Raw genomic sequence first — 23,239 nt, 5'->3', positions numbered from 1 at the left:
AACTAATTCAGGCGAATTCACTTCTTCGTTCACAGCGATGTCTTACTGGAACTGTATTCCAACGGACATAACGCTGTCTCCTAGTATAGGCAGCATTAAAAAGCATTTAATCTCATATTTACTTAGCTTGTGAATGCTATAATGTAATTTAAGATGTTCTGTTTGCTTCATTATGGGTAAAACATTATATTTCTTCAACATTTCACATTTCACCACATTTCACCCTTTCACCAACATTTCATCATATCTGTCCACTTGTTTCCTTGTTTCAGTTGTTAGAACACTGCCTCATAGGCTACATTTCACTTCCCATGCTTTGTTTTGTTTTTAATTCAGTACATGATGTAATTCTGTACAGTGTTATGCCATGTTTTCAGTTTACTTGTTTTCTTGCATTATTACAGGTTAACAATTCTACCTCTTTGCTGTATCTGCAGTAACCTGAATAGTTTTGTGACCTTTTTTTGTTCAAAACGCAATTCTGTGTACTATCGTATATTGTTTCGGTTCCTTTGCTGTCATGTGTAAGTATTTGTAGACAACTTTTCAACTTTGCAGCATTTGCTGTAACTTGTTTTGATCTTTCTAATTAGAACAGGAGGTCCCCCTGCAGCCTTGAGCTTTGGGACCTCCTTCTTTATATCTTGTTACTGTGATTTCATTTTCGTGAGTGAATAAATGAAATTCTTCTTCTAAAAAGTGTAGTGAAAAATATATACGCGTGAAGCTGATCGAAGGCGTCGTTGAGGTGGGGAGAGGGTATACATCCGGCTTGGTAATGCTCTTTAGGCAGCGATAGTCAACGCCAAATCGCGTAGTGCCATTCTTCTTTCACGACAACTACTTGGGATCACCAAGAAAACGAGAGAGATGTGAAGCCACGCTGTAACATATCTTCCGCTTGAGTTGTAATCGCAGCATATCCAGAAGCACAAACATGACAGCGGTTGTGTCAAACGGGTGCGTGGGAGCCAATGTTGATTTTGTTAGGAACAAGGGTAGTACAATCGAGTCCGCTCAGTGATAACGACAAGGCTTATTCAAATTTCCCCAGCTATTCTCGGATATTGGACTTCAAGGAAGACGTTAGGTTTGGGTCGAAATGGAAGACATTCCGCTTGACGGAGTCATCACAACTTTCTGGAGAAGTACAGGGTTGCACCGTTGCGAGGACAGAGCATACGACGCCAACACAGTTCCAGAGTGCGGGAGCAGCGGGTTGTCTGATAGGCTGAGCACCAAGAGAGCAAAGGCAGAAGATCAGGAGCGCAGTAAAGAACGTGGGACGGCAAATTGATAGGCCAGTCGCTAGCAGATAGTGCAGTCGACAAAGACTTCCGCATCTAAGTATGCGTCCATGTCACAACGAATGGGTGCCTGCGCAGCAGAAAACAAGGGCAGGGTTACCGTACATGTTGCCAGGTCAGGAAAAGAAAGCAATTGTGGAGGACGAAGGTGTTCACTTTTGTCGGCCTGCGGTAGAAGCACGGTTGTCATCGCACGTAACCACGTTGAGAGGGAGGGTACACTCGAACGAAAGTAAGATAAATGGTTACGCAATGACGAAGTGTCATTGCTCAGGAGGATGTGAGCTCCTGCGACCACGTGTGTGCCCGACTTAAAAATAGAGCGGACATACGAGGACACCACATAATTTGTGACTGTGTTAGCTGCCTGGTCAGGTGCCGGTTTGGGAGGGAGCAATCCTATTATGCACGCGGCGTGGTTAAAGTACATGCGTACGCCAAGTGTTGAGCACCAGCTGCAGGCAAAAATTAACGTGCGAAGAGGATTTGCGACACAAACAATGGGACACTCACACTTTTCCGAAAGCAGTCACAGTTATTGAGGTTTCTCGAGATTTCTCCAAGGGATCGTAGAGAAGTTCCGTCAGCTATGAGAGGCCGGCTGGTGTGACCGTTGCCGTCTTCAGATGGCACTGAATGGGGAGCATGCTAGGCGTCATGAAATTACGCGATCCACCGGTGTACACTAGAGCTTCAACGTTTTTCGTTGGCCGACCTAGCAAGTCTTGGAACGGGGGCATACTTGTTGACGGGTGCAATAGCAGGAGAATAACTTGAATACTCACGCGGAGCCCTGCCTTCAGTGGCCCCCTTGGGAAGTTTTCCGTTGATGTGGTACGGCGCATACAGTCTCGACTGTAATGACCGACCTCATTGCATTGGCAGCAATGCATGGTTGGAGAGTGATGACGGTATGCGTCGGAGCGACTGGTTTGGCCTGCTGACGCTTGTTGGCTTGAGAAAGCACGGGGCCGGGGCACTGCAATGGATTGTTCCACTATGGCAACCTCCAGTGCGAGAGCTAAGGCAGCGTGAACTGTAGACGGCTGGGTGCCGCGGACGAAGCGCTGAACGTTGGGGTTAATGATGGCGACATTGAAGGCTTCGGTAGCAATGAGGTCGGCGGCTGAGTTCGGACAAACAGCTAGGGCCTGCCTCGACGGGCGCATGACATGAGCAGCGAGGTCTTGGAGGATGTAGGGGCCCTGTTGCACGTACTGTAATTTTGTATTATGTAAGTGTTGAAGTTTGGCATGGCCATAGCGGGAACCGAGTGCCGAGACAAGGCCTGCGTAGTTCGAGTGGTGAAACTGCAGAAATTCAGTTGCCGCAGAACGACGCTGAGTCGCCAGTATTTGAGCATTGTTTTTAAGTCACCAGCAGTGGGCAGCAACGACAGACTCAAGCTACGTGCGAAACGCAGACCATGACGTCGTGCTGAGGACTCGGGAAGGCTCCCTGGGATTGCTGCCTGACGGAATTTCGACAAGGACATTGAGGTGCCGAGACAGGTGGAGCGATGTCAGTGGAAGGCTTGAGACAGGTGTGTTGAAGTAGGCGGTGCGACTCTCCACAAAAGGCACACGTTGGACTAAACAGAGCCGTCGCAGATGAAAGCGTGCTTCAAAAGAGTCTAAGAGAGCAGCTTGATGGGGCGCAGGTTAATAGCGAGTGGAATCTGAATCACCAGAGTGAATGTTTGAAGGCATCCTACCAGAATCTTAAGCCTGAGATGACGACGACGGTTCCCTAGTGGTGGTGCCCATTGTGCAAAGGGCGTGGTCCAGTTGAGTGTCCGATGACGGTGCCGTATAGATTGCGACGCCGATGAGAGCGAAAGCAACGTACTGGGGAACGTCTTGCTGCGGGTTAGCATAGCCGCTTTCCCCAAAATGTAACGCGAGTCCGGAGCCTTAAACAAGTTCGAAGCGGTACATTGCGCACCCAAATCTCAGCCATTCCAAAAACCAACTATTGCTGGGAACCACAGCCACTGTGTGTAGAAGTAGATGTAGAGCCCAGACGGGACACCACTGCTATCATCCTGCTTAGAACGCTGGTTCTGGTCATGTAGCTGGCAGTTTTCTTTTGCTCTTTGTCTTTTACCTGATTGTTTTTTACCTTTGTTCCAATATCTCTTAAATAGTACTAGTAATTTCCTAAGTATCTGCACTGTCTTTCTCATAACCGGGCCACGAGGCTTCCTGGTCGGCTTTTGGTCCTCCCCCTGATTTGCCGCTGGAGCGTTTCTTACGCAATGCGAAGGTCAGCGTTCCTGTAGCTTTGGCCGCGAGTGATGATGGAGTGATTGGCATGAAGAATCCCAACACAATTTTAAACAAATCACCGAGGTTTGACAGTTTGACCGAAGGGTCATTTTCTTCGTCAGACCAGGCTTGTGTTCAAGATTTACTGACGTGTGATGTTTTTGTGACAAGTCCGATGAGCAGTTTCATTCGTGATCACCTTGCGCGTACCAAAGGCCTAGTCTGCGGTGTCGCAATAAGTCTATGTCCAGCAGAAATTTCGGAAATGCTTTCAGCGGCAGGCGTGAACTCTGTGTCGTTGCAGCCGCGTTGATCATAGTAATCTCACGGCACAGAGACAGTCATTGCTAGATTTGCTGGAATGAACCGCTAATCGGAAATGAGATATGACAACTGATATACGAAGTTAAGCCTCTGTCAAACGCGTCCTTCAGTGTCTAAAATGCTGGAGGTTTGGGCACTCCATAAAAGCTGGCAGGTCCAACACACGATGGCGGATTTGTGGAGCAGGTTATAATTCAAGTGACTGTTCTTCCTGAAATGGGTCATGGTGCCTTTGCAGTGGTACTCTCCCTGCAGATGAGCGTAAGTGCCTTGCAAGGTCAAAAGAAAAGCAAACTCTCGAAGTATGTGACAGACGTCGATGGTCTCGTCGTGAGGTCATTGGAGAAATTCAGATGAGGACTCAAGGGTACGCTGGTGTAACGGCGTGTCAAACAGTGCGCATGGGAAACACAATCTTTCAGGAAGCGGCAGCTTCCAAAGAAAAGTCTCTTGAAGAAGCAATGGAGAGCATTGTGACAAATCTCTTTGACTCCCTCGTTCAAGTGATGCCCTCACAATGAGGTCTGTGGCTTCAACTTACTAATTAAGCCAGCATTGAGGATCAGATGGCGAGTCTACCACCGAATACACCTAGTGAAGTGTCTATCGACAGCGCTGCCATTGACTAAAGGCGATTCATTAAAGGAATCAACTTCTAAGAATGTGGACCACGTCCATCTCCGATGGCGAATGTGACATGACATGACGGAAATAACGATCTAGATATTCTTACGTAGGAAGACGCAGACTAAAAGCTATGTACAAATATATTTACATGAAAATACGCTGCGCTTGGCCAAGAGGCAAGAGCCCGCGCTAGCTTCTAATTGTCGTCGTCGTCTTCACACTGCTAGCCTTTTCGTGATCGCACATATTGTTCCGTAGCACTACCCCCGGCTGCAAAAGCGCCGTCCCGGCACGACTAAAGATCGGACTCGGAAGCAGTGTAGTAGCCCATGAGCCTACTGACACGCACGACATCACTAGAAGCCAGAGGAGAGGACCAGGTTGAACACACAGGAGCAATTTCGTAAGTCACAGGCGTCACCTGGCGCAGCACGCGGTAGGGCCCTGTGTATCGCGAAAGGAGCTTCTCTGAAATTCCGACGTGATGAGAGGGCGACCACAGGAGCACGAGTGCACCAGGCGAAAACTGTACGTCACGATGGCGGGCATTGTACTGACACTGCTGAGTGGTTTGTGAGGCCGTCAGTCGAGCTCGGGCAAGCTAGCGTGCATGGTCAGCGAGGGCGATGGCATCGCGCGCATACTCGCTTGTTGAGATCGCAGCAAGAGGAAGTGCCGTATCTAGGGGCAAGGTAGGTTCGCGACCATACAGTGGATAAAATGGAGAAAATCCGGGGGTCTCGTGCTGGGAAGAATTGTGCGCAAATGTTACGTAAGGAAGGGCAATATCCCAGTTGTGGTGTTCCTTGGAAACGTACTTGGATAGCATATCGGTAAGAGTGCGGTTTAACCGCTCTGTCAGGCCATTGGTTTGACGATGGTATGAGGTAGTCAGTTTGTGTTGAATGGAGCAGGAACGCGCAATGTCAACGATAACTTTCGAGAGGAAGTTTCGACCACGGTCAGTAAGCAGCTGTCGCGGGGCGCCATGAAGCAAGATAATGTCACGCAAGAGAAAGTCCGCGACGTCAGTGGCGCAACCGGTAGGGAGAGTCCGAGTGATAGATTATCGGGTGGCGTAATCAGTCGCGACGGCTACCCATTTGTTCCCAGAGGATGACGTGGGAAAGGGACCGAGCAGGTCTAATCCAACACGAAAGAACGGTTCCACAGGGACGGTGATCGGCGGGAGATGACTGGCAGGTAGCACCTGAGGTGTTTTTCGTCGCTGGCAGGGATCACAAACAGCAACATAGCGTCTAACGGAGTGAGCGAGACCAGGCCAACAGAAGCGGCGGCGGACGCGGTCGTACGTGCGGGTTACCCCAAGATGTCCTGCAGTGGGTGCATCATGCATCTCAAAGAGCACAGTCTGTCGTAGCTGTTTTGGCACGACAAGAAGAAGATCAGAGCTGTCAGGGAGGAAGTTCCTTCGATACAGAAAGCCGCCCTGGAGGACATATCGCCGAATGGATGCGTCGGTAGGTGTAGAGCGCAGACGCTCAATAAGTGCTCGCAGCGATAGGTCTCGGTACTGCTCATCGGCGATGTTAGCGAAGGCAGACACAGAGAAAATGCCGTTGGCGCTACTACTGTCGGCGTCGTCAGGCTCGTCGAGCGGGTAGTGAGACAGGCAGTCAGCGTCCTTGTGTAGCCGGCCAGATTTATAGGTGACAATCTACGAATATTTTTGGAGGCGTAAGGCCCAGCGACCAAGTCTTCCTGTAGGATCTTTCAGTGAGCATAACCAGCAAAGCACGTGATGGTCTGTGACAACGGAAAAGGGTCGGCCATATAAGTATGGGCGGAATTTCGCAACCGCCCAAACTAGGGCCAGACACTCACGCTCAGTGATGGAATAGTTGCGCTCCGCGGGTGAGAGGAGCCTGCTGGCTTAAACGATAACACAATCGTGGCCACACTGGCGTTGTGCCAGTACTGCGCCAATTCCGTGACCGCTGGCATCAGTACGGACTTCGGTAGGCGCAGAAGGATCGAAATGGGCCAGACGGGAGGCGTTGTGAGAATGTCGATTACATGTGAGAATGCAGAGGCCTCGTTGTTGCCCCACTGGAAAGGGGCGTCCTTTTTCAAAAGCTCAGTTATTGGTCGTGTTATGGCGGCGAAATTTCTCACGAAACGGCGGAAGTACAACAAAGGCCGATGAAGCTGCGCACATCCTTGACACACTTCGGAACAGGGAAGTGCGCAATAGCATGGATCTTGCCTGGGTCCGGTTGCACTCCGTTCGCGTCAACGACATGTCCAAGGACGGTAATCTGCCGACGCCCGAATTGGCACTTCGATGCGTCGAGTTGCAGACCGGCTCGACGAAAAACGTCCAGGACTGCTGAGAGGCGCTGGAGGTGCGTAGCTAACGTTGGGGAGAATACGATGACGTCCTCCAAGTAGCACAGGCACGTGGACCATTTCAAACCGTGAAGAAGGGAGTCCATCATGCGTTCAAAAGTGGTAGGGGCGTTACATAGACCGAAAGGCATCACTTTCAATTGATGAAGACCGTCGGGTGTTACAAAAGCAGTCTTCTCGCGGTCGAGATCGTCCATGGCATTCTGCCAGTAGCCGGAGCGAAGGTCAATAGAGGAAAAATAGCGAGCACCGTGGAGGCAGTCAAGGGCGTCATCAATCCGAGGTAGGGCATACACGTCCTTTTTGGTAACCCTATTAAGGTGCCGATAGTCCACGTAAAAGCGCTATGAGCCATCCTTCTTTTTGACCAGTACAACAGGTGACGCCCATGGACTATATGATGGTTCAATAAAGTTCTTGGCAAGCATTTTGCGAACTTCTGCGTGAATAACTTGACGTTCAGCTGGTGACACTCGATACGGGCAGCGATGAATAGGAGGGGTATCGCCGGTATTAACTCGATGTTTGACAGCTGTAGTTTGGGCCAAATGACGATCGTTAAAGTGAAAAGTATCGTGGTAGGAAAACAGAACGCGGTAGAGTTCACGAGCGTGCTTGGACGGCAAGTCGGGCGCAATCATTTTCTCTAAGTCAGCGATGGCACAATTTGCCGACTGCAATGACAGAGGAGTATCGGATGAAGTGTCGTCTACTGCGATGGATGCTACTGAGTGATCCTCGAATGAGCAAAGCTAGGCCAGAGACATCCCGCGTGGCAGCACTTGTGTCGTCGAGCCAAAGTTGACCACTGGCAGGCAGACGCGATTCGCCGTAATAGATAAAACTGTATGAGGTACTGTGAGCCTGTGTGTAAGGAGGACGCTTTGTATAGGAGCCGCGATGTAGTGACCGTCGGGCACTGGTGGGGATGACACTAGGTCAACGTAGGTCAGTGCCATAGGTGGCAAGCGAACGAAGTCGACGGAACTGAGGCGACTGGGGTGTGGTTCAGCAGGATCCAGAACAGGTAGGTGAAGGCGGAGAGTACGGGCGGAACAATCAATGAGAGCAGAATGTGAGGATAGGAAGTCTAAGCCGAGGATGATGTCGTGGGGACAGTGGGCGATGACTGTATATAGCACGATTGTTGAGCGATCGGCCAAGGAGACGCGGGCGGTACACATACCAATTACGGGGGCTGTTCCACCATAGGCGACATGGACAACAGGCGTCGTGGCAGGCGCGATAATTTTCTTGAGCCGGTTACGAAGGTCAGCGCTCATTACGGACAAATGCGCCCCAGTGTCTATGAGTGCAGACACAGAAACACCGTCGACTTGCACGTCAAGAAGGTTCAGATGAGTGGGCAACGTGAGTAGAGGATTTGGCGGCGCAGGGGGCAATGCAGCGTCACCTCGAGGCGCTGCATCGTCTAGATTTCCGGCTGGGAGCGGCGTCCGAATGCACTCGGTGAATAGGAGCGACGGGGCTAGGGCGAACGAGAATAGGAGCGGTTCCGCGCAGGAGAATCAGCGGCGGCATTATCGGAGCGTGCGGCGTAGGGACGAGAAGGGCCACCTGGGGGCCGAGAGTAGGCAGTGTAAGTAGAGCGGATCGGGAAACTCCAGCGACTGCGACAGTGCCGAGAAATGTGCCCGATTCGATGGCAGTAGAAACAAATGGGCGTGTCGTCAGCAGTGCGCCATTCAGATGGGTTGCGGAAACGTGGTGGGTAAGAAGATGCGGGACGGGGCGGAATCGAAGAAGCCGGGCGGGTATCAGGGCGATGGGCCGAGCAGATGGTGTGAAGACCCATGTTTTCGAACTCCTGGCTGACAACTGCCTGGATCAGTGAGATCGTGACTGCAGATGTGTTGGTGGGACTGGAGTCGAAGGCAGTCGGATAGGCGGCCTCGATCTCACGCCGGACGATCCTGGTAACATCGGCAGTGTTGTTGGGACGAGGAGCGTCGGCACAGGAAGATGTCGCTGGGGTGTTGGGCAGACGGGCAAACTTCTGGTCAATACATCGGCTTTTGGCGAGTTCCAGGTGGCGGCACTCTTTTATAACAGCATCCACCGTCGCTACGTTGTTGCACACGAGCAAGTTGAAGGCGTCATCGGCAATGCCTTTGAGGATGTGGGAAACCTTGTCTGACTCAGTCGTGTGGGTGTCAACTTTGCGGCACCGAGCCAAGACGTCCTGAATGTACGTGACATGGGGCTCTGATGACGTCTGCACACGGTCGGAAAGCGCCTTCTGCGCGGCAAGTTCGTGACCGTAGGGGTTGCCGTACAAGTCTCGAAGCTGTGTCTTAAGTGAATACCAACTGGTGAGCTCATCTTCGTGCGTGCGATACCAAACTCTAGGTGTGCCACCGAGGTAAAAGACTACGTTGGCGAGCATAATAGTAGGGTCCCACCGGTTATTGCGGCTGACGTGTTCATACAGGCTGATCCAGTCATCGACGTCTTCCCCATCTTTGCCTGAGAATACGCCAGGATCACGGGGAGCGGGGAGAGTGATGTAGGTCGTCGAAGTGGCAGCAGGTGTCGGAGCCCGCGGAGTCGGGTTGTCGTCGCCGGGAGCCATGAAAGAAGGCTCGACGTACCGTCCACTGCGAAGCTCCGTGACGAGGTACAGGGAACGTCCACCTCCACCAGATATGTTACGTAGGAAGACGCAGACGAAAAGCTATGTACAAGTACATTTACAAGAAAATACGCTGCGCTTGGCCAAGAGGCAACAGCCCGCGCTAGCTTTTAATCGTCGTCGTCGTCTTCACACTGCTCACCTTTTCGTTATCGCACATATTGTACCGTAGCAATATGGACCCCCAATTTCTTAAACGAATTAGGTCACTGATAGAGAACAACTTCAGCTCTCCCACCAACTCCAAGGCAAACAAGTACGTGAGGGAGATTCTGACTAAGAAAGGCTCCTTAAAAGAGAGCATTTTAGGCCAAGCAGAATCTCCTATTTATTTTCCATAGGAAGTTTAACAGTAATTCGGTGGAACTCTCGTTGCATACTTTTCGAAGCCGCAGATTTATTATATATTACTTCTAAATATTCTCCAGATATTATTCTTTTATAGTCAACTTTCCTTGCTACCGGTCAGACTTCTCATCTCGAAAATGTCTTATGTTTTCGATTGTTTCGCCCTTCCTGAGGCGGCGGTTTTGTATTTTTTGTGTGTGTGTCATCAAACATCTGCCATAAAGCTACTATAGCATACCAGAGAATGTCACCCGATTGTCAAAGATTAGCATTGGATATAATACTTACACATTGCTCGCCTTTTTCCATCATTAACGCGTACTTCTCCACGGCAGTGGAAGACACCCATTCTATAGATACCTCTATTGCCTTATTATCCTTGCCCGCAAACTACAAACCATCCCTCACCTTCGGCACACACTCTATGCTGATGATATCACTCTACAGACCACCCATGGCAGAGACGGAGACATAGAGAATATTCTGCAGTCGGCAGCTACCCTCACCCAAACACATGCGCGGAGTATCGGACTCTCAGGCTCTTCGGAGAAGTGGGAGCTCCTCATACTCCACCCCACAACCCGAAGCTGCCCCATACCCCTATAACCGTGACACTGGAAAACCGGTACATCCCGGAGGTACACACTCTCCGGGTACTTGGCCTCCACGTCCAAAGTAATGGGAAAAACACTTTCACCATCCACAAACTCAAGCGAACGGCGGTGTCGATATCACATCTAATCCGCCAAGTTTCTGCACACCACCGGGGTATGAAGGAGCATGACCTATGTCCTCTCATTCATGCCTTCGTCCTCAGCCGCTTTCTCTTCGCGCTCCCCTACCTTAAACCCCAGGGCAGAGAAATCTCCACCCTCGATGCCATTATCCGAACAGCATTTAAGACAGCACTACACCTACCCCTAAATACCTCTACCGAAAAACTCCTCCAGCTAGGCCTACATACACGATATGCGAGCTTATTGAGGCCCACCGACAAACACAATTCATACGTCTCGCGAGAACCACCATCGGCATACACATCCTACACACCCTCGGTATCAGGATACCAGCCACGGATCTCACATAGCTCCAGGTCCCCCACCACATTCCCCGCGAACTTCTTAATAAACCTCTCCCTAAAAACATGCACCCCACCTACCACGAACCCCGCCGCAGAGCTCGCGCACGGGCGCTCCACAAACACTATGGCGCGGAACCGGATGCTGTGTGGGTGGATGACGCATGCACAGGTGAGGACGCGGTCGTTGCCATCACGAACCCATTCCCTACAACCGATTACCACCCTTCACATATCCCCAACTGCCACTTCGGAAGAGGCTGAAGAGGCCGCCATTGCCCTAGCTATTACGCGCACGGAGGCCCGGTATATATTATCAGACTCTAAAACTGCGACACTAAATTTTGCTCGCGGGAGAGTTCAAGTCCCTGCATTTCGCCTACTGAACTCCCTCGCGGCACACCCACCCCGCCACATGGAGCTAATATGGCTGCCTGCTCCCTCTGGGAATCCTGGGAACGAGGCTGCCAACGCCTTAGCCCGAGGTTCTCTCAACCGGGCACCGGCGGCCTCCGATCCAGGGTTCTCACGGGAGCGCATACATTCATTCAGTGAACTGACGCAAGCCTGCAAAGCCGAGCGTCGGCTCTACCCCCCACCCCATCCCTCCCTCGACAATTATCACCAGACACTTTGGAGGCGGCTCCAAACACGCAGCTTACCCTCCCCTTATATACGCTCGCGCTATCACCACGTCCACACCGACCCCTCCTGTACCCTCTGCCACCACCCAAAGCCGCTCTCGGTCACATCCTTTTCCTCCCCCGCTGGGCCGGGAGCACCTTACTATTTGGGAGGCTTGGAAGACCCTACTGCGCTCCGAGGAACCGGAAAGCAAGCCATCGCCACAGGCCGGGCTGCCAGCGTCATGAGCCTCCAGGACATGAACGTTTGAGTAAAGTGGGGCCATGCGGGGCCCAAGGACCTGCGTGTCCACAACTCCCCTGTGTGCAATAAAGTTATCACCACCACCAGGCAGGAGAACATTATACTACAGTAAACTCTCAGTTGTACGAATGTCGGTTTATCGAATATTTTAGAATAACGAACTTCTTAAAAATCCCCGGCAGTTTTCTAATGGAATCTATGCAAAAATGTTTCACTTAAACGAATTTCGGAACATTCAATATTTCAGTTTAACGAACTCACTCAGAGGACCAAGGCTTATTTTTACGTTACGTTTACGATCGGCAACGTAAAGCCGCTGGTGCTACAGCGCCCCTGGAGTCAAGCGGCGGCGCGGAAAACGAACAGCAACAAGGCATGGCCTCCGAGATCGCCCGCACAGCAAGCATGTAATCTCGGAAGCCATGAACAATGTAACATCGCCGAGCCAGTGTCAAGCCCTATAACTCTAGCTGAGGTTGTACGGTACATTGTAAAGTTGAGATACTTTTTGTCTCAACAGCACACTGTGCCAGAAGTGTACAGAAACATTGACTCTTTGGACAGTTTTGTTACGTCCTGTGCTTTAATAGTACAAGTGCAGAAGAAGATTACTGATTTTTTTCTAAGTGAGAAAGGCAGCATTATAACTGTTATGAACCTTGTACTTGTTGATATCTACAAATTCCATTTCACACATTTCTAAGACTATGGACGCCATGTGTTTTGCTCCATGAATTGCACTTCAAACTTTTCACTCTGTATGCTAAGTCTTATGTTGGTCTAGTGAATATTCAGTTTAGTGAACTTTCAGTCAAGTGAACTATTTCGTTTGGTCCCTTGAAGTTCACTCAAGTGAGCGTTCACTGTGGTGGGCGATTTTATTTCCCATCGTGCATCGGGGGGTTTTCGAACCAACACTTGTGGCAAACGCTTGTGGGAATAGGTTCTTTCAAATCATTCCTTTTGCTTCAATTCTAGAGCACGTACTTTTGCTCGGAGTCAATCCCGATCTGCCCTCGATCTTACGTTTGCTACCTCGAGCATTTCTGTGAACTCCTGGAAGACTGTTACTTCAAGAACTAACTGTGATCACCTCCCTATTATATTCGAACGGCTTGCCCCCTTAAATAGTTTAGACAGTCATGTGCGCAATTTTGGTTATCGCGCAAAGTTTAAGAAAGCGTTCAAATCAGCTTTAAACGCTCAGGAGGGCGTGGGGAGGGATATGAAAGCAATCGGAATGTGTTCAATTCTTAAACAATCATCAAAAAAAGCTAAATTCATTGTACAATATACTAGGGGTGAAGAAAGGGGGTTAACCGAGGGGCCCGATTTTTATTAGTCATATCATGAGAAGCCAACAAACACTGACACCAAGACAACATAGGGGAAATTACTTGTGCTGAATAAATGAAATAAAGAAACGATAAATTAGTGGAAATTAAAGTGGATGAAAAAACAACTTGCTGCAGGTGGGAGCCGAACCCACAACCTTCGCATTTCGCGTGCGATGCTCTACCAATTGAGCTACCGCGGCGGCGTTTCCCCCATCCACTTTTTTGGGTATTTATGTGTACTAGTAGAACCCTGGGAGTGTTAGCCAGCGCCACCACTCATAGACCTTGGCGGCGGACGTGGAACGTCGTTTTTTCCGCAGGCGTCACGAGAACGTGATCTTTTTGGGTGAAGGCAACTGGTCAATAAACCCACATATGCTACCTGAAGGCATCAATGTTGCCGGATTCGAGACCCTCGTTATGTAATAAACGAGAAGAAACGGGGTTAACCGAGGGGCCCGATTTTTATTAGTCATATCATGAGAAGCCAACAAACACTGACACCAAGACAACATAGGGGAAATTACTTGTGCTGAATAAATGAAATAAAGAAACGATAAATTATTGGAAATTAAAGTGGATGAAAAAACAACTTGCCGCAGGTGGGAGCCGAACCCACAACCTTCGCATTTCGCGAAATGCGAAGGTTGTGGGTTCGGCTCCCACCTGCGGCAAGTTGTTTTTTCATCCACTTTAATTTCCAATAATTTATCGTTTCTTTATTTCATTTATTCAGCACAAGTAATTTCCCCTATGTTGTCTTGGTGTCAGTGTTTGTTGGCTTCTCAGGATATGACTAATATACTAAGGGTGTATCATATTGTCCCTGGCGGAATTCTGATTGCGAGCTAGATTTTAGACGTCGAAAAGCTACATGGGAAAAACATTTATATAACCAATGTCCTGTTAATTAGGCTGATTATGCGTCTATTGCTACTACATGTAAGCGAACAGTCTCAAAAGCTAAGGAGGATTTTGATTCCAAGCACTACGCATATCTTCCGAAGCCGAAGTTATATTGGCGCCCGTGAACATCGGCTCTGTAGTTCTATCAACTAAATAATTATCAGAGACACTTCAGAAAATTGCTCAAGAACTTGAGCGACGTTTCAAGCACAAATTGCCGATAGGACTAAAGAAACGTTCCTCCGAAGACGACTTTGTAGAAGTGAGGGCAACAGAGCTTGAAGCAATTATTAGGTCAAAACCGGTGTCAGCCCCATCTCCACATGCTATTACAACAGGAATGATTAAGTTTTGTTTGAATATGTTCCTTAGGAGCTACTCAACATAGTAAATTTATCTCTAAAAATTCATGGCTTTCGAGAAAGTGGAGAGTAGCTGAACTTGTTCCACTGTTAAAGAAAAAGGCAGCTGGGCTTGACTTGGACAACATAAGACAAATTTCTCTTACTTCCAATGTCGTTAAATTATTAGAAAGGGTTGTTTACGGCCATATAACAAGTTTTATGCAGGATGAGACACTTTTCAGTCCTTGTCCGATGGGATTTCGTCTCGGCCACTCCGTGTAATGTGGCCATGTAGATTTAGAGAGCCGCATTAAACTTGCTCGCCGCAAACAAGACTACGCAGCTTTGGTGACGCTAGATGTAGCTAAAGCACACCACTCTAGAATATTGTATTGTATTCGATAAGCTTCAGTCCACGATTTTCCCGAAGTATATAACCGCTTAGATTGTAAATTTATGAGGGATAGAGAGTTTTATTGTTATCAACGCGGTACTTCGACGTCTAAACCCAAGGAGACAAGAGGTGTACCACAGGGTGCCGTTCTTTCTCATGTCTTATTTAACATTTTGCTGAGTACAATTCCGTAGTCTACGGCAGTACATGTTTATTTTTATGCGGACGATATATCGCATTTTTATACCCTAAGATAATATACATTCACTACACCAGTCGTTGCCGAATCAGGAATGCTGGAGACATGGTGGGAGGGGTTATGCATGTCGTTAAATATCAGCAAAAATGCAGTGCTAGAATGTGTAAAGAGGAGAGCTCAAAGATCAGGACAGAAGAACACAAACGACAGGACCGGCGCTTGTGTTCTTCTGTCCTGATCTTTGTGCCCTGCTCTTTACACATTCAAATATGAACCAACTAGCCCAAGCAAGAGTTTTACTTGTGCAGTACTAGTCTTTCCGCTAACTGCACAGCTGCATATATATTTACAATACTTCCAGGAAAGAATTCCTTAAGTCGACGCAGTCAAGTACCTTGGTATTATTTACAATGGCAGGCTCACCTCGAGCAGTCGCATTAAACATATTAAAACAAAGGCAGAACATGCCGTAGCTATGTTCCGCCGGCTCAGCCACCGTCGCTCTAGACTGCCGAGGGATACTGATGATATATAACATGTATGTTCGCCAGATATTAGAAGTCGGCTGCGTACTATTTTCCGGCGGTCCCGCCTACAAATGTAAACTTCTTATACTTTTACAAAGGGAAGTTCTATGATTATGCCTCGGGCTACCTAGATTTGTTGCCAACATTGTTTTAATTAGCAAGCTCATATGCCCAAACTTGATGGCATATTCCGCGTGCTTACGGTTGAAACATTTAAAAGAAATATGACTTTTTCAAAATACGTACGCAATAGATATTTATCACTTCTGCGTCTGAGTTTTTGAAGTATCGTGGTGGGGATTACGAAGCCCTAAGGGGATATTTGTGCAAGCACAGTTAAAACAATTGGATTCATCTATATATCAAGTTTTGCATTTATGTGGCGCTTTACCAGAACTCAAAATCGAATTCGATGACATATTTCCATATCATGCTAAACTAGAACGAAGCATACATTTATTTAATATCTCACACTACCACCTGCACCAGCTAGCCACTGACAATGTATTAGCTACTGATGCTTCTGTGTGCAATAAGATGGCATTAGTGGGAATCTTCCCTGAATCTCTTCAATGGCCTTACTCTCTTTGCCTTCCCGACTTCACACTCATATTTCAGGCAGAATTATTAGTGACTATATTAGCATTACGAAAGCTTGACCAAAAATGAGCCATTAGCTGTTATTGTGACCGACTCGCTGTCTGTATGCGCAGCCCTTACTGCATCTTCAAACTCAAGAATTCAACGAATTCGATGGTACCTCCAAACTTACGGAAAGTGTGTTTGCGTTGTGTATCGGGGCCTCAGGGTTTGCACTTCAATGAAATCGCTTATTCAATCGCACGAGCATCCCTCAAGGGCCCTAATATTTGTTTTGCCGACACCGCGGCTAGGTACATAAACTTCTGTATATCGCAAAATTCTGCAATATCCATGCTAACACTCTCTTCTGAATACCACCATCTTGGGTTCCCATGGAATAACAATTGGTGTCCTTCAAGACAATCGGAAGTTTCCTTCAGAAAACTGAGATGCCGTATACCGTCTCCAAATTTTTACTTCAACAGGTCTGGTCTCCCTATGTCCCCTTTGTGTTCTTTTTGAAATGGACCTGAATCTATCGAAAATACTCTATCTCAAGCCGGCGATTCTCTACACCAAGAAAAATCTTCGAAAACTCAATTCGCAAACTTGGGGTATCGCTAACCACGCCAACCATTCTTTTTTTTGGGTGACTTCGCTGGGATCCATGCTCAGAAAAGATATTCTCGCAGCTTACAATTTTATTAGTGTGATAGAAAGGGTGCCTTGCTAAATTTCGAAAATTGTCAATTATTTCTGTTGCATTTTTTTATCTTCACGTATTTTATCTTCAAGTTCTCAACAATTTTTTTTTTGTAAACCTCTACATCACATTTAATCAGTATCACGCTCACCTATTCAAATCCAGTTTTGTTTCAGTTCTAAACACACTGCAAACCACCTGCTTCCTGGCCGGTCCACCACAGTGGGTATGTGGCAGCGTTTGGCCGACAAGACCCAAGAAGTTATTGGCACGTACCCTCTCTAACGTCGCTCTATCCTACTGTTTCACCTTGTCCTCCACTTTCACTTGAGGCCTTCTTTGTTACCATTACAATATATTCAAATAACTCTTACTGCTAAGAAATTTCTAATTCCTAAACCTAATTATTGGTAAACAAGTTAAACTTAATTTCCTTCATATCTGTGTAATTACAGCAGATCAACACTACAGACACAAGCACAGTTTGTAGATACAGCCGCCAGTTACACGGAATGATATATTCAAGTATAGCTTTTTTTCCGAGGGCAATCCCCCAAAGAATGGAATTAATTACCCAATCCATGTGTCATGTGTTCCTCTGTCAGTTCTTTTACTGCTGGTTTGGAGAATCTTACCTTCCCGGATATGAATGCGTCATACCAACTCTTTCTTTTCTAATGCGCACACTGAGAGAGTGTTTTGTCTTTGATCACCACGCGTAACTTTTCACAGACACTGCTATTGTTTTTTTTTCTTTTCTCGTTCTAGATGTAGCGGTATTTTGTATCTTTTCTTTCTTGTATTTCTATCCACTCCTGTCATCGTCCTTTCTTGCTCTGACAGCATAAATAAACAAACGAACAAACGAAGAAATAAGTGCAATCCTACCAACCTGGGTCAGTCAAATTGTAGTCGATGTAGCTGTTTGTGTCGGGATCCTGGAAGTCTGGGCACCACATCACGAGGCACGCCTTCCTGCACTCTGGAGACATGAACCTTAATTTAGATTATCATTATGCTGAATAAGTCGTCACGCAAGACAAAAATGCGCGCACATGCGTTAAATCAAATTTACGTTTGCACTGCGCACTTATGTACACAGTGCTGCGCCCAACTGAATGTCGCACAAGTGTGTGCAGGTTAGCCAACACGGCACAGTCCGGGTTAGCCTTCTGGCCTTTCATTTATCTTCCATTAGATATGGAATATATAAATAAATATATATATATATATATATAACAGAAATACATGTGCTTCATGTGACATGCCATTCTATGAGACGTGCAATGCCTTCCATTGGAAAAAAAAAACTTGGAGGACGCTTAAACTTTTCCTTTAAGAGTGGAACGCGATACCATTCAAAGATTCCTGACTTTCTGTAAAGCTTTCCGGCAGCTGCAGCTTATGTAAAATAATGTTTTCTTGGAAACGCTAGCGGCGAACGCTATGGACGAACACGAGCTTTCTCGTTCTTTCTTTTTCTCCCCCCGCCCTCCTTGGTGGGCCCCACAATTGCTGCCGATGAGCGGAGGCTAGCGGCATCAGGATGATGTTGCAAGGAACCCAGGGAGGCGCGCCGCTCCTATTAACACAGACTTCAAAGGGGTATCGGAAGAGATGTTTGTTTTTGAGATCCCGCGTAACAGAATTATGTTTTCTCGGTAATTCAAATTACAAAACCGACACCATTTTGTCTGTACGTGGTGTGCTACTCGTACTTTACGAATTTTGTGACGTATTTTACTTTGAGAAATTGGCAATTTGCAAAAAAAAAAGTGAACTCCCCCTGCGGTAAGCCTGAGACAGCGTTCGTGGAGCGGGGTGCGAGACTATTTGTCTGGGAAAAAACATTCCCCGTCATCGCCGTGTTCCCACCTCCGACATCGACTTTGAAGGCGTGAAATTCATCCTGCGTTGTTTGTTTAGTCGCCTTACGTCGTGTGAAAATATTGGAGGAAGGCTGATTTCCGTTTTCTTTTTTGGAAGCAGGATGCATTTGTGACTTTTCGGGAAGCTGGATCGCCAGCCACCAGGTGTAGAGCTATCTGCACACAACAAGCGCGACCGTGCGTCAGGCTCATCGTTGTTGGGCATTTAAAGGAGCGCGTTATGTGAGAAACGTTATGTTCAGTCTGAGCGCCAGTGTTCGGGCAGCTGGCAGCAGTGTGCATGGCAGCTCGCAGCAGCCCCATTGAATTTGACGGCTGCAGATTCGCTCTCGCTTATCTCTTCCTGCAGTGTTATAGGAGCATTAGAATGCGCATTTAGTGCTCTGCAAACAGTTACGTGTATGTATAAAAACAAAGCTAAAATAAAGCTTAGCGAGGAACTGGAGTGGCTTGGATAGGCGCTAACACATCCAACTTGACGCACCGCCAGCTGTCGAAGCAGGCTGCATTACGTCGGCCAGCCTTTGTTTCATTCGCTGACTTATTTGGCGATACGAGTCGCCGCATAGAATGATCGTGGACTTTGTATGATATTTTGCAACAGATTGCATTTATATCATATAACTGTTCTCATGAAGGTGACAATCTATGCGATATCCAACGTGTAGCAACGTGCCATATGGCATGAGGTGATTTTAAAAATAATTGTTAGCAAATACGGCACTTGATTTTTATCTCAGTTCCCAATAAAAAGGCGTGTATTCGCCGATGCGCGCACACTCGCGCGGTTCAAGCCGCCGAGACGCCTGCGGAGCGAGGCCGCGCGCTGAGAGCTATGACGGCGCACCGAGCACAAGAGCGGGCGCTCTTAAACCACTAGCCGGGAAGCCGCTCTATAAAAAAACAAAAATAGCGCCATTATTTGAAGATTGCCGCCGTCCTCCTCTCCTGCGCTTTCCTTTGACGTTCGGCCCTCTCAATGGCCAAACGCCATCACGCGCTTTTTAAATCGAAGATTTCTTGGCCTTTTTCTTCGTCTTTCCGCTGCTGCTTGCTGCTGCTTGCTGTTGTTGTTGTTGTTGTTATTGTTGTCCTGCATGCTCCTAACGCCGGTCACGTAGGGACGTAGTAGAGATGCACGCTACTAACGTCGCCCGCGTCGGGACCTGGTTGACACGTGACCATGACACAAAAACATAAGAGACATGCGCTGTCAGTGTTTTGTTTCATGGCATTTGTTTACGAGATGCCTTTCTCAGAATTGCGAGGAATAACTTTGTGGAGGGCCCCCGCGGTTGTGATTCAGAATGCTTATTCGCCAAGCGACGCCAGCGGCGTTGACGATGGATTTTGTGCGATACGGAGCCCTTAATGCCATTGCGTTTGTACATGACAGGAGTGTGGAACATAGGAAACACGACACTGGAAGCTCGTGTCAACATTTGCGCCGCGTAGCATGTGCACAATGCCCTCTTGATGCCGTAGCTATACGTAACTAGGTGAGAACCCCGCACAAATGGAATGCAGGCACTGCCGCGCTTGGGTTGCCTCCATGCTCATCCACGACAGCAACGACAGTAGAAGGAGGAGTTGCGGAGAGCGTTAACGAGGAAATAGAGAAAGATAGAAAGATGAGGCAGTTTTGTGAGCTGCAACGCTAGAACCTAGGACGGTGCCGAAACGTGAACTTGTATAGTGCCGAGGAGACGAAGGGTCGCTTAAACCATCGAGGGGAGGAGGCAAGGCTACATTTTACAACACTTCATGACTCAAGTAAAACTCTTGCTTGGGCTAGTTGTTTCGGGCTTGAAGTAGTAAAGGCAAGGCGCAGAAGACCAGGACTCAAGGAGAAGAACACAAACGACAGGACCGGCGCCGGTCCTGTCGTTAGTGTCTGGAGTCTACGTCATACGACAGTCATGCCTACGTCATGACTGTCGTATGCCGTCACTATGTCACCGCCAAATAACGTCAATGAACGCAAACAGCCGACAAAGCTTCGCTTACATCGATTGACACAAAGGGTGTTATATACATATTTTCTTTCTTCCTTGATTTTGATTTCGACGGCAAAGCTGTGCCAAACATTGCGAGCGGCGTACGCAGAAGGTTTCGCGCCTCCTTTGTGCTTTTGTAACGCCGTTCCGTGTTCGCGAAGCCGTGTTGCCGTGTCTTCGGATTCACTACACGTGTAAATGGTGGCAAGCGACTCTGCTGAATTCCATGTACGAAGCGAGAAGCGGCGCTGAGGAAGGTCTGGCTTCAAAGAATAAGCCGGGCTGATTTCAACCGAACGTAGTGGTCCCGGGTCTGTGAGCTAAGCAAGCGATTCCTCGCTCATCACTAATATCTCATACGTTGCCACTTGTATGCGGAGTGGTTAGTCTTTCGCTATCCTAAGTGCCGCAAATTCGCGCTGCGTTTTTTTGCAGTTTCCGTGGCCGAATTTAGCCAAGTCGTCGTACAACGCACGTGCTTTTTGTCGACTGAGTCATACATTCCATGGCGCTGTCTTTGTTCGGCCTCAATGTATGCGAACACCATCTTTTTGAGTGTATCGCAGTGCGATTCGAAGCGGTGAGGGGGCGGCAAGCGTACCTTGAAGGCGATCTGCGACGCCGAAAAAGAGTTTGGACTGATGATATAGGGTGTGTTTAAATTCTGGTCAGCATCGGAGAAAGTCCACGTAGTCATCAAAGGGGACAGCTGAGACAGTTTCGAAGCCATGTAATGGAACACGTTTCCAGCCGTCCGGAAGAAGCATGGAAGATGCGTCTGCGACGTCATGCCACCTCACGGCATCAGGAAAGTTAAATTATTATTAAATTATCGGGTTTTACGAGCCAAAACCAATTTATGATTATGAGGTACGCCGTAGTGGAGAACTCCGGAAATTTCGACCAACTGGGGTTCTTTAAGGTGAACCTAAATCTAAGTACACGGTGTTTTCGCATTTCGCCTCATCGAAATGCGGCCGCCGTGGCCGGGATTTGATCCCGCGACCTCGTGCTCAGCAGCCTAACAGCATAGCTACTGAGCAACCATGGCGGGTCCATCAGGAAAGTTCAGAAAAGCACACATTATTTCAGTATATTAAGTATTTTCGCCTGAAAACCTATGAAAAATACGATATAGCTTACATTAAGGGCGTGGGATAGCGTGCCCACGTTTTTTTTTTATGTGCAAGGAACTTTCCTGTTGGCTTTCGAAGGGTCCTGCTCAGTCGCCATCTTGTCGGGACAGGTAAGTAGCATGTATCGCTTTCGACTTCGATGTTGTCTTCGCGAAGCTGTCTACATTGACGTCTTCGTGAGAATTGGAACGAGACAATATAGCCGCTGTCCGCTAAGCCGCCTATGGTGAGTATTGGAACACAGCCATAGCTTCGCGCTTTGCGTTCGTGACGCTCACTTAGCGTTGAAGAGACACACATGCGCGGGCCCGTATTTTGAAAAGCGATCTGCAAATTAATGTGGCTGACTGCAGGGTTGGTGAGACGCTGCTGAAACGCTGTGTTCTCGCCGCTTCGAATGGCACTGAAATAAAAGAGGCTTCACCAGTAACTAGAGCCAATCAAGCGCAACGACATTCAGACGTGCTTTCTTAATGTTTCGGTAGCCAGTCAAGATATATCTTAAAACAATTCCGACCAAACTATGGCCTCAAGGGCTCGAGGTGCATGTCGCGACAGCGTTTGTTTCGGATAGTGTCTGCTAGTTCGACTCCGCGCAGGAGGAGCCAACGGCGGCGCAGGAGGAGGAGAGAAGAGATGGAATTACCTTTATTTTATTTAGGGGCCTTAACTAGCCGAAGCCGCCGCCGCGCACATGGTTTAAGCCATGGAGGAAGGAAACCAAGGAGAAGCCCTACCCCCTCCGCACGCTAGCAGAAAAGTGTGGAGGAATAGACGTAGTAGATTATCCTTTGTTTTGTTTTTTTTTTCTTTGCTGTAGTGGCCCCGCCTTTCTAGCCACAATGGCGGCTTTGTTATTGTTCTGTGCGCTCACACGTGTTGCTCTGTAGGTTTCGTACCATGGCAAAGGCGCTGTGCGGGCAGGTTTGCGTTGGTCTCCGTGTTTTGTTGCGCTGTGTTATCTGGACTGTGCTCTACCGTATGTTGCTGCGGCCAGGTGAGACAGGAGGAACAAAAGTTCGTGAAATGAACGCGCATGCAACGCTGAACGCAATGTACCGCGCCACGGCAATGGCAACGGACGAAGGAATGAATATCCGCGGGAAATGTAAACAAGAGAGGAGAGCTGGTCCGATAGGCGGAGCAACGCCATGACCAACGTAATGCCGAGCAACGCCAACTTCCGGCTTCACTTTCGCTTCACAAATAGTGACGTCAGGGCCTCTCCTGAGTTTCCTTCCTCCTTGGTTTAAGCCGATGAGACGCCGGCAGAGCGTGCCCGCGATCCCTAGCGCTATGATCGTACAGCGAGCGCGAGAACGCGCTCTGAATCCACTATCCGATGCAGTCGCGCGCATGCCAC

The 23,239-nt window shown here is 48.3% G+C and overlaps 1 protein-coding gene across 1 annotated transcript in view; it reads right to left on the bottom strand.

Annotated features, from left to right (window-relative positions):
- Positions 1–23,239, bottom strand: part of LOC142574778 (uncharacterized) — a 70,099-nt gene that overhangs the window by 40,771 nt on the left and 6,089 nt on the right. The window contains exon 2 of the mRNA XM_075683792.1: positions 17,747–17,836. Coding sequence (XP_075539907.1) covers positions 17,747–17,836 — 90 coding nt within the window. The remainder of the gene's footprint in view (positions 1–17,746; positions 17,837–23,239) is intronic.

Source organism: Dermacentor variabilis, chromosome 3, assembly GCF_050947875.1.
Source record: "Dermacentor variabilis isolate Ectoservices chromosome 3, ASM5094787v1, whole genome shotgun sequence".
Lineage (NCBI taxonomy): Eukaryota > Metazoa > Arthropoda > Arachnida > Ixodida > Ixodidae > Dermacentor > Dermacentor variabilis.
This window is presented reverse-complemented; position numbering and strand designations above follow the sequence as displayed.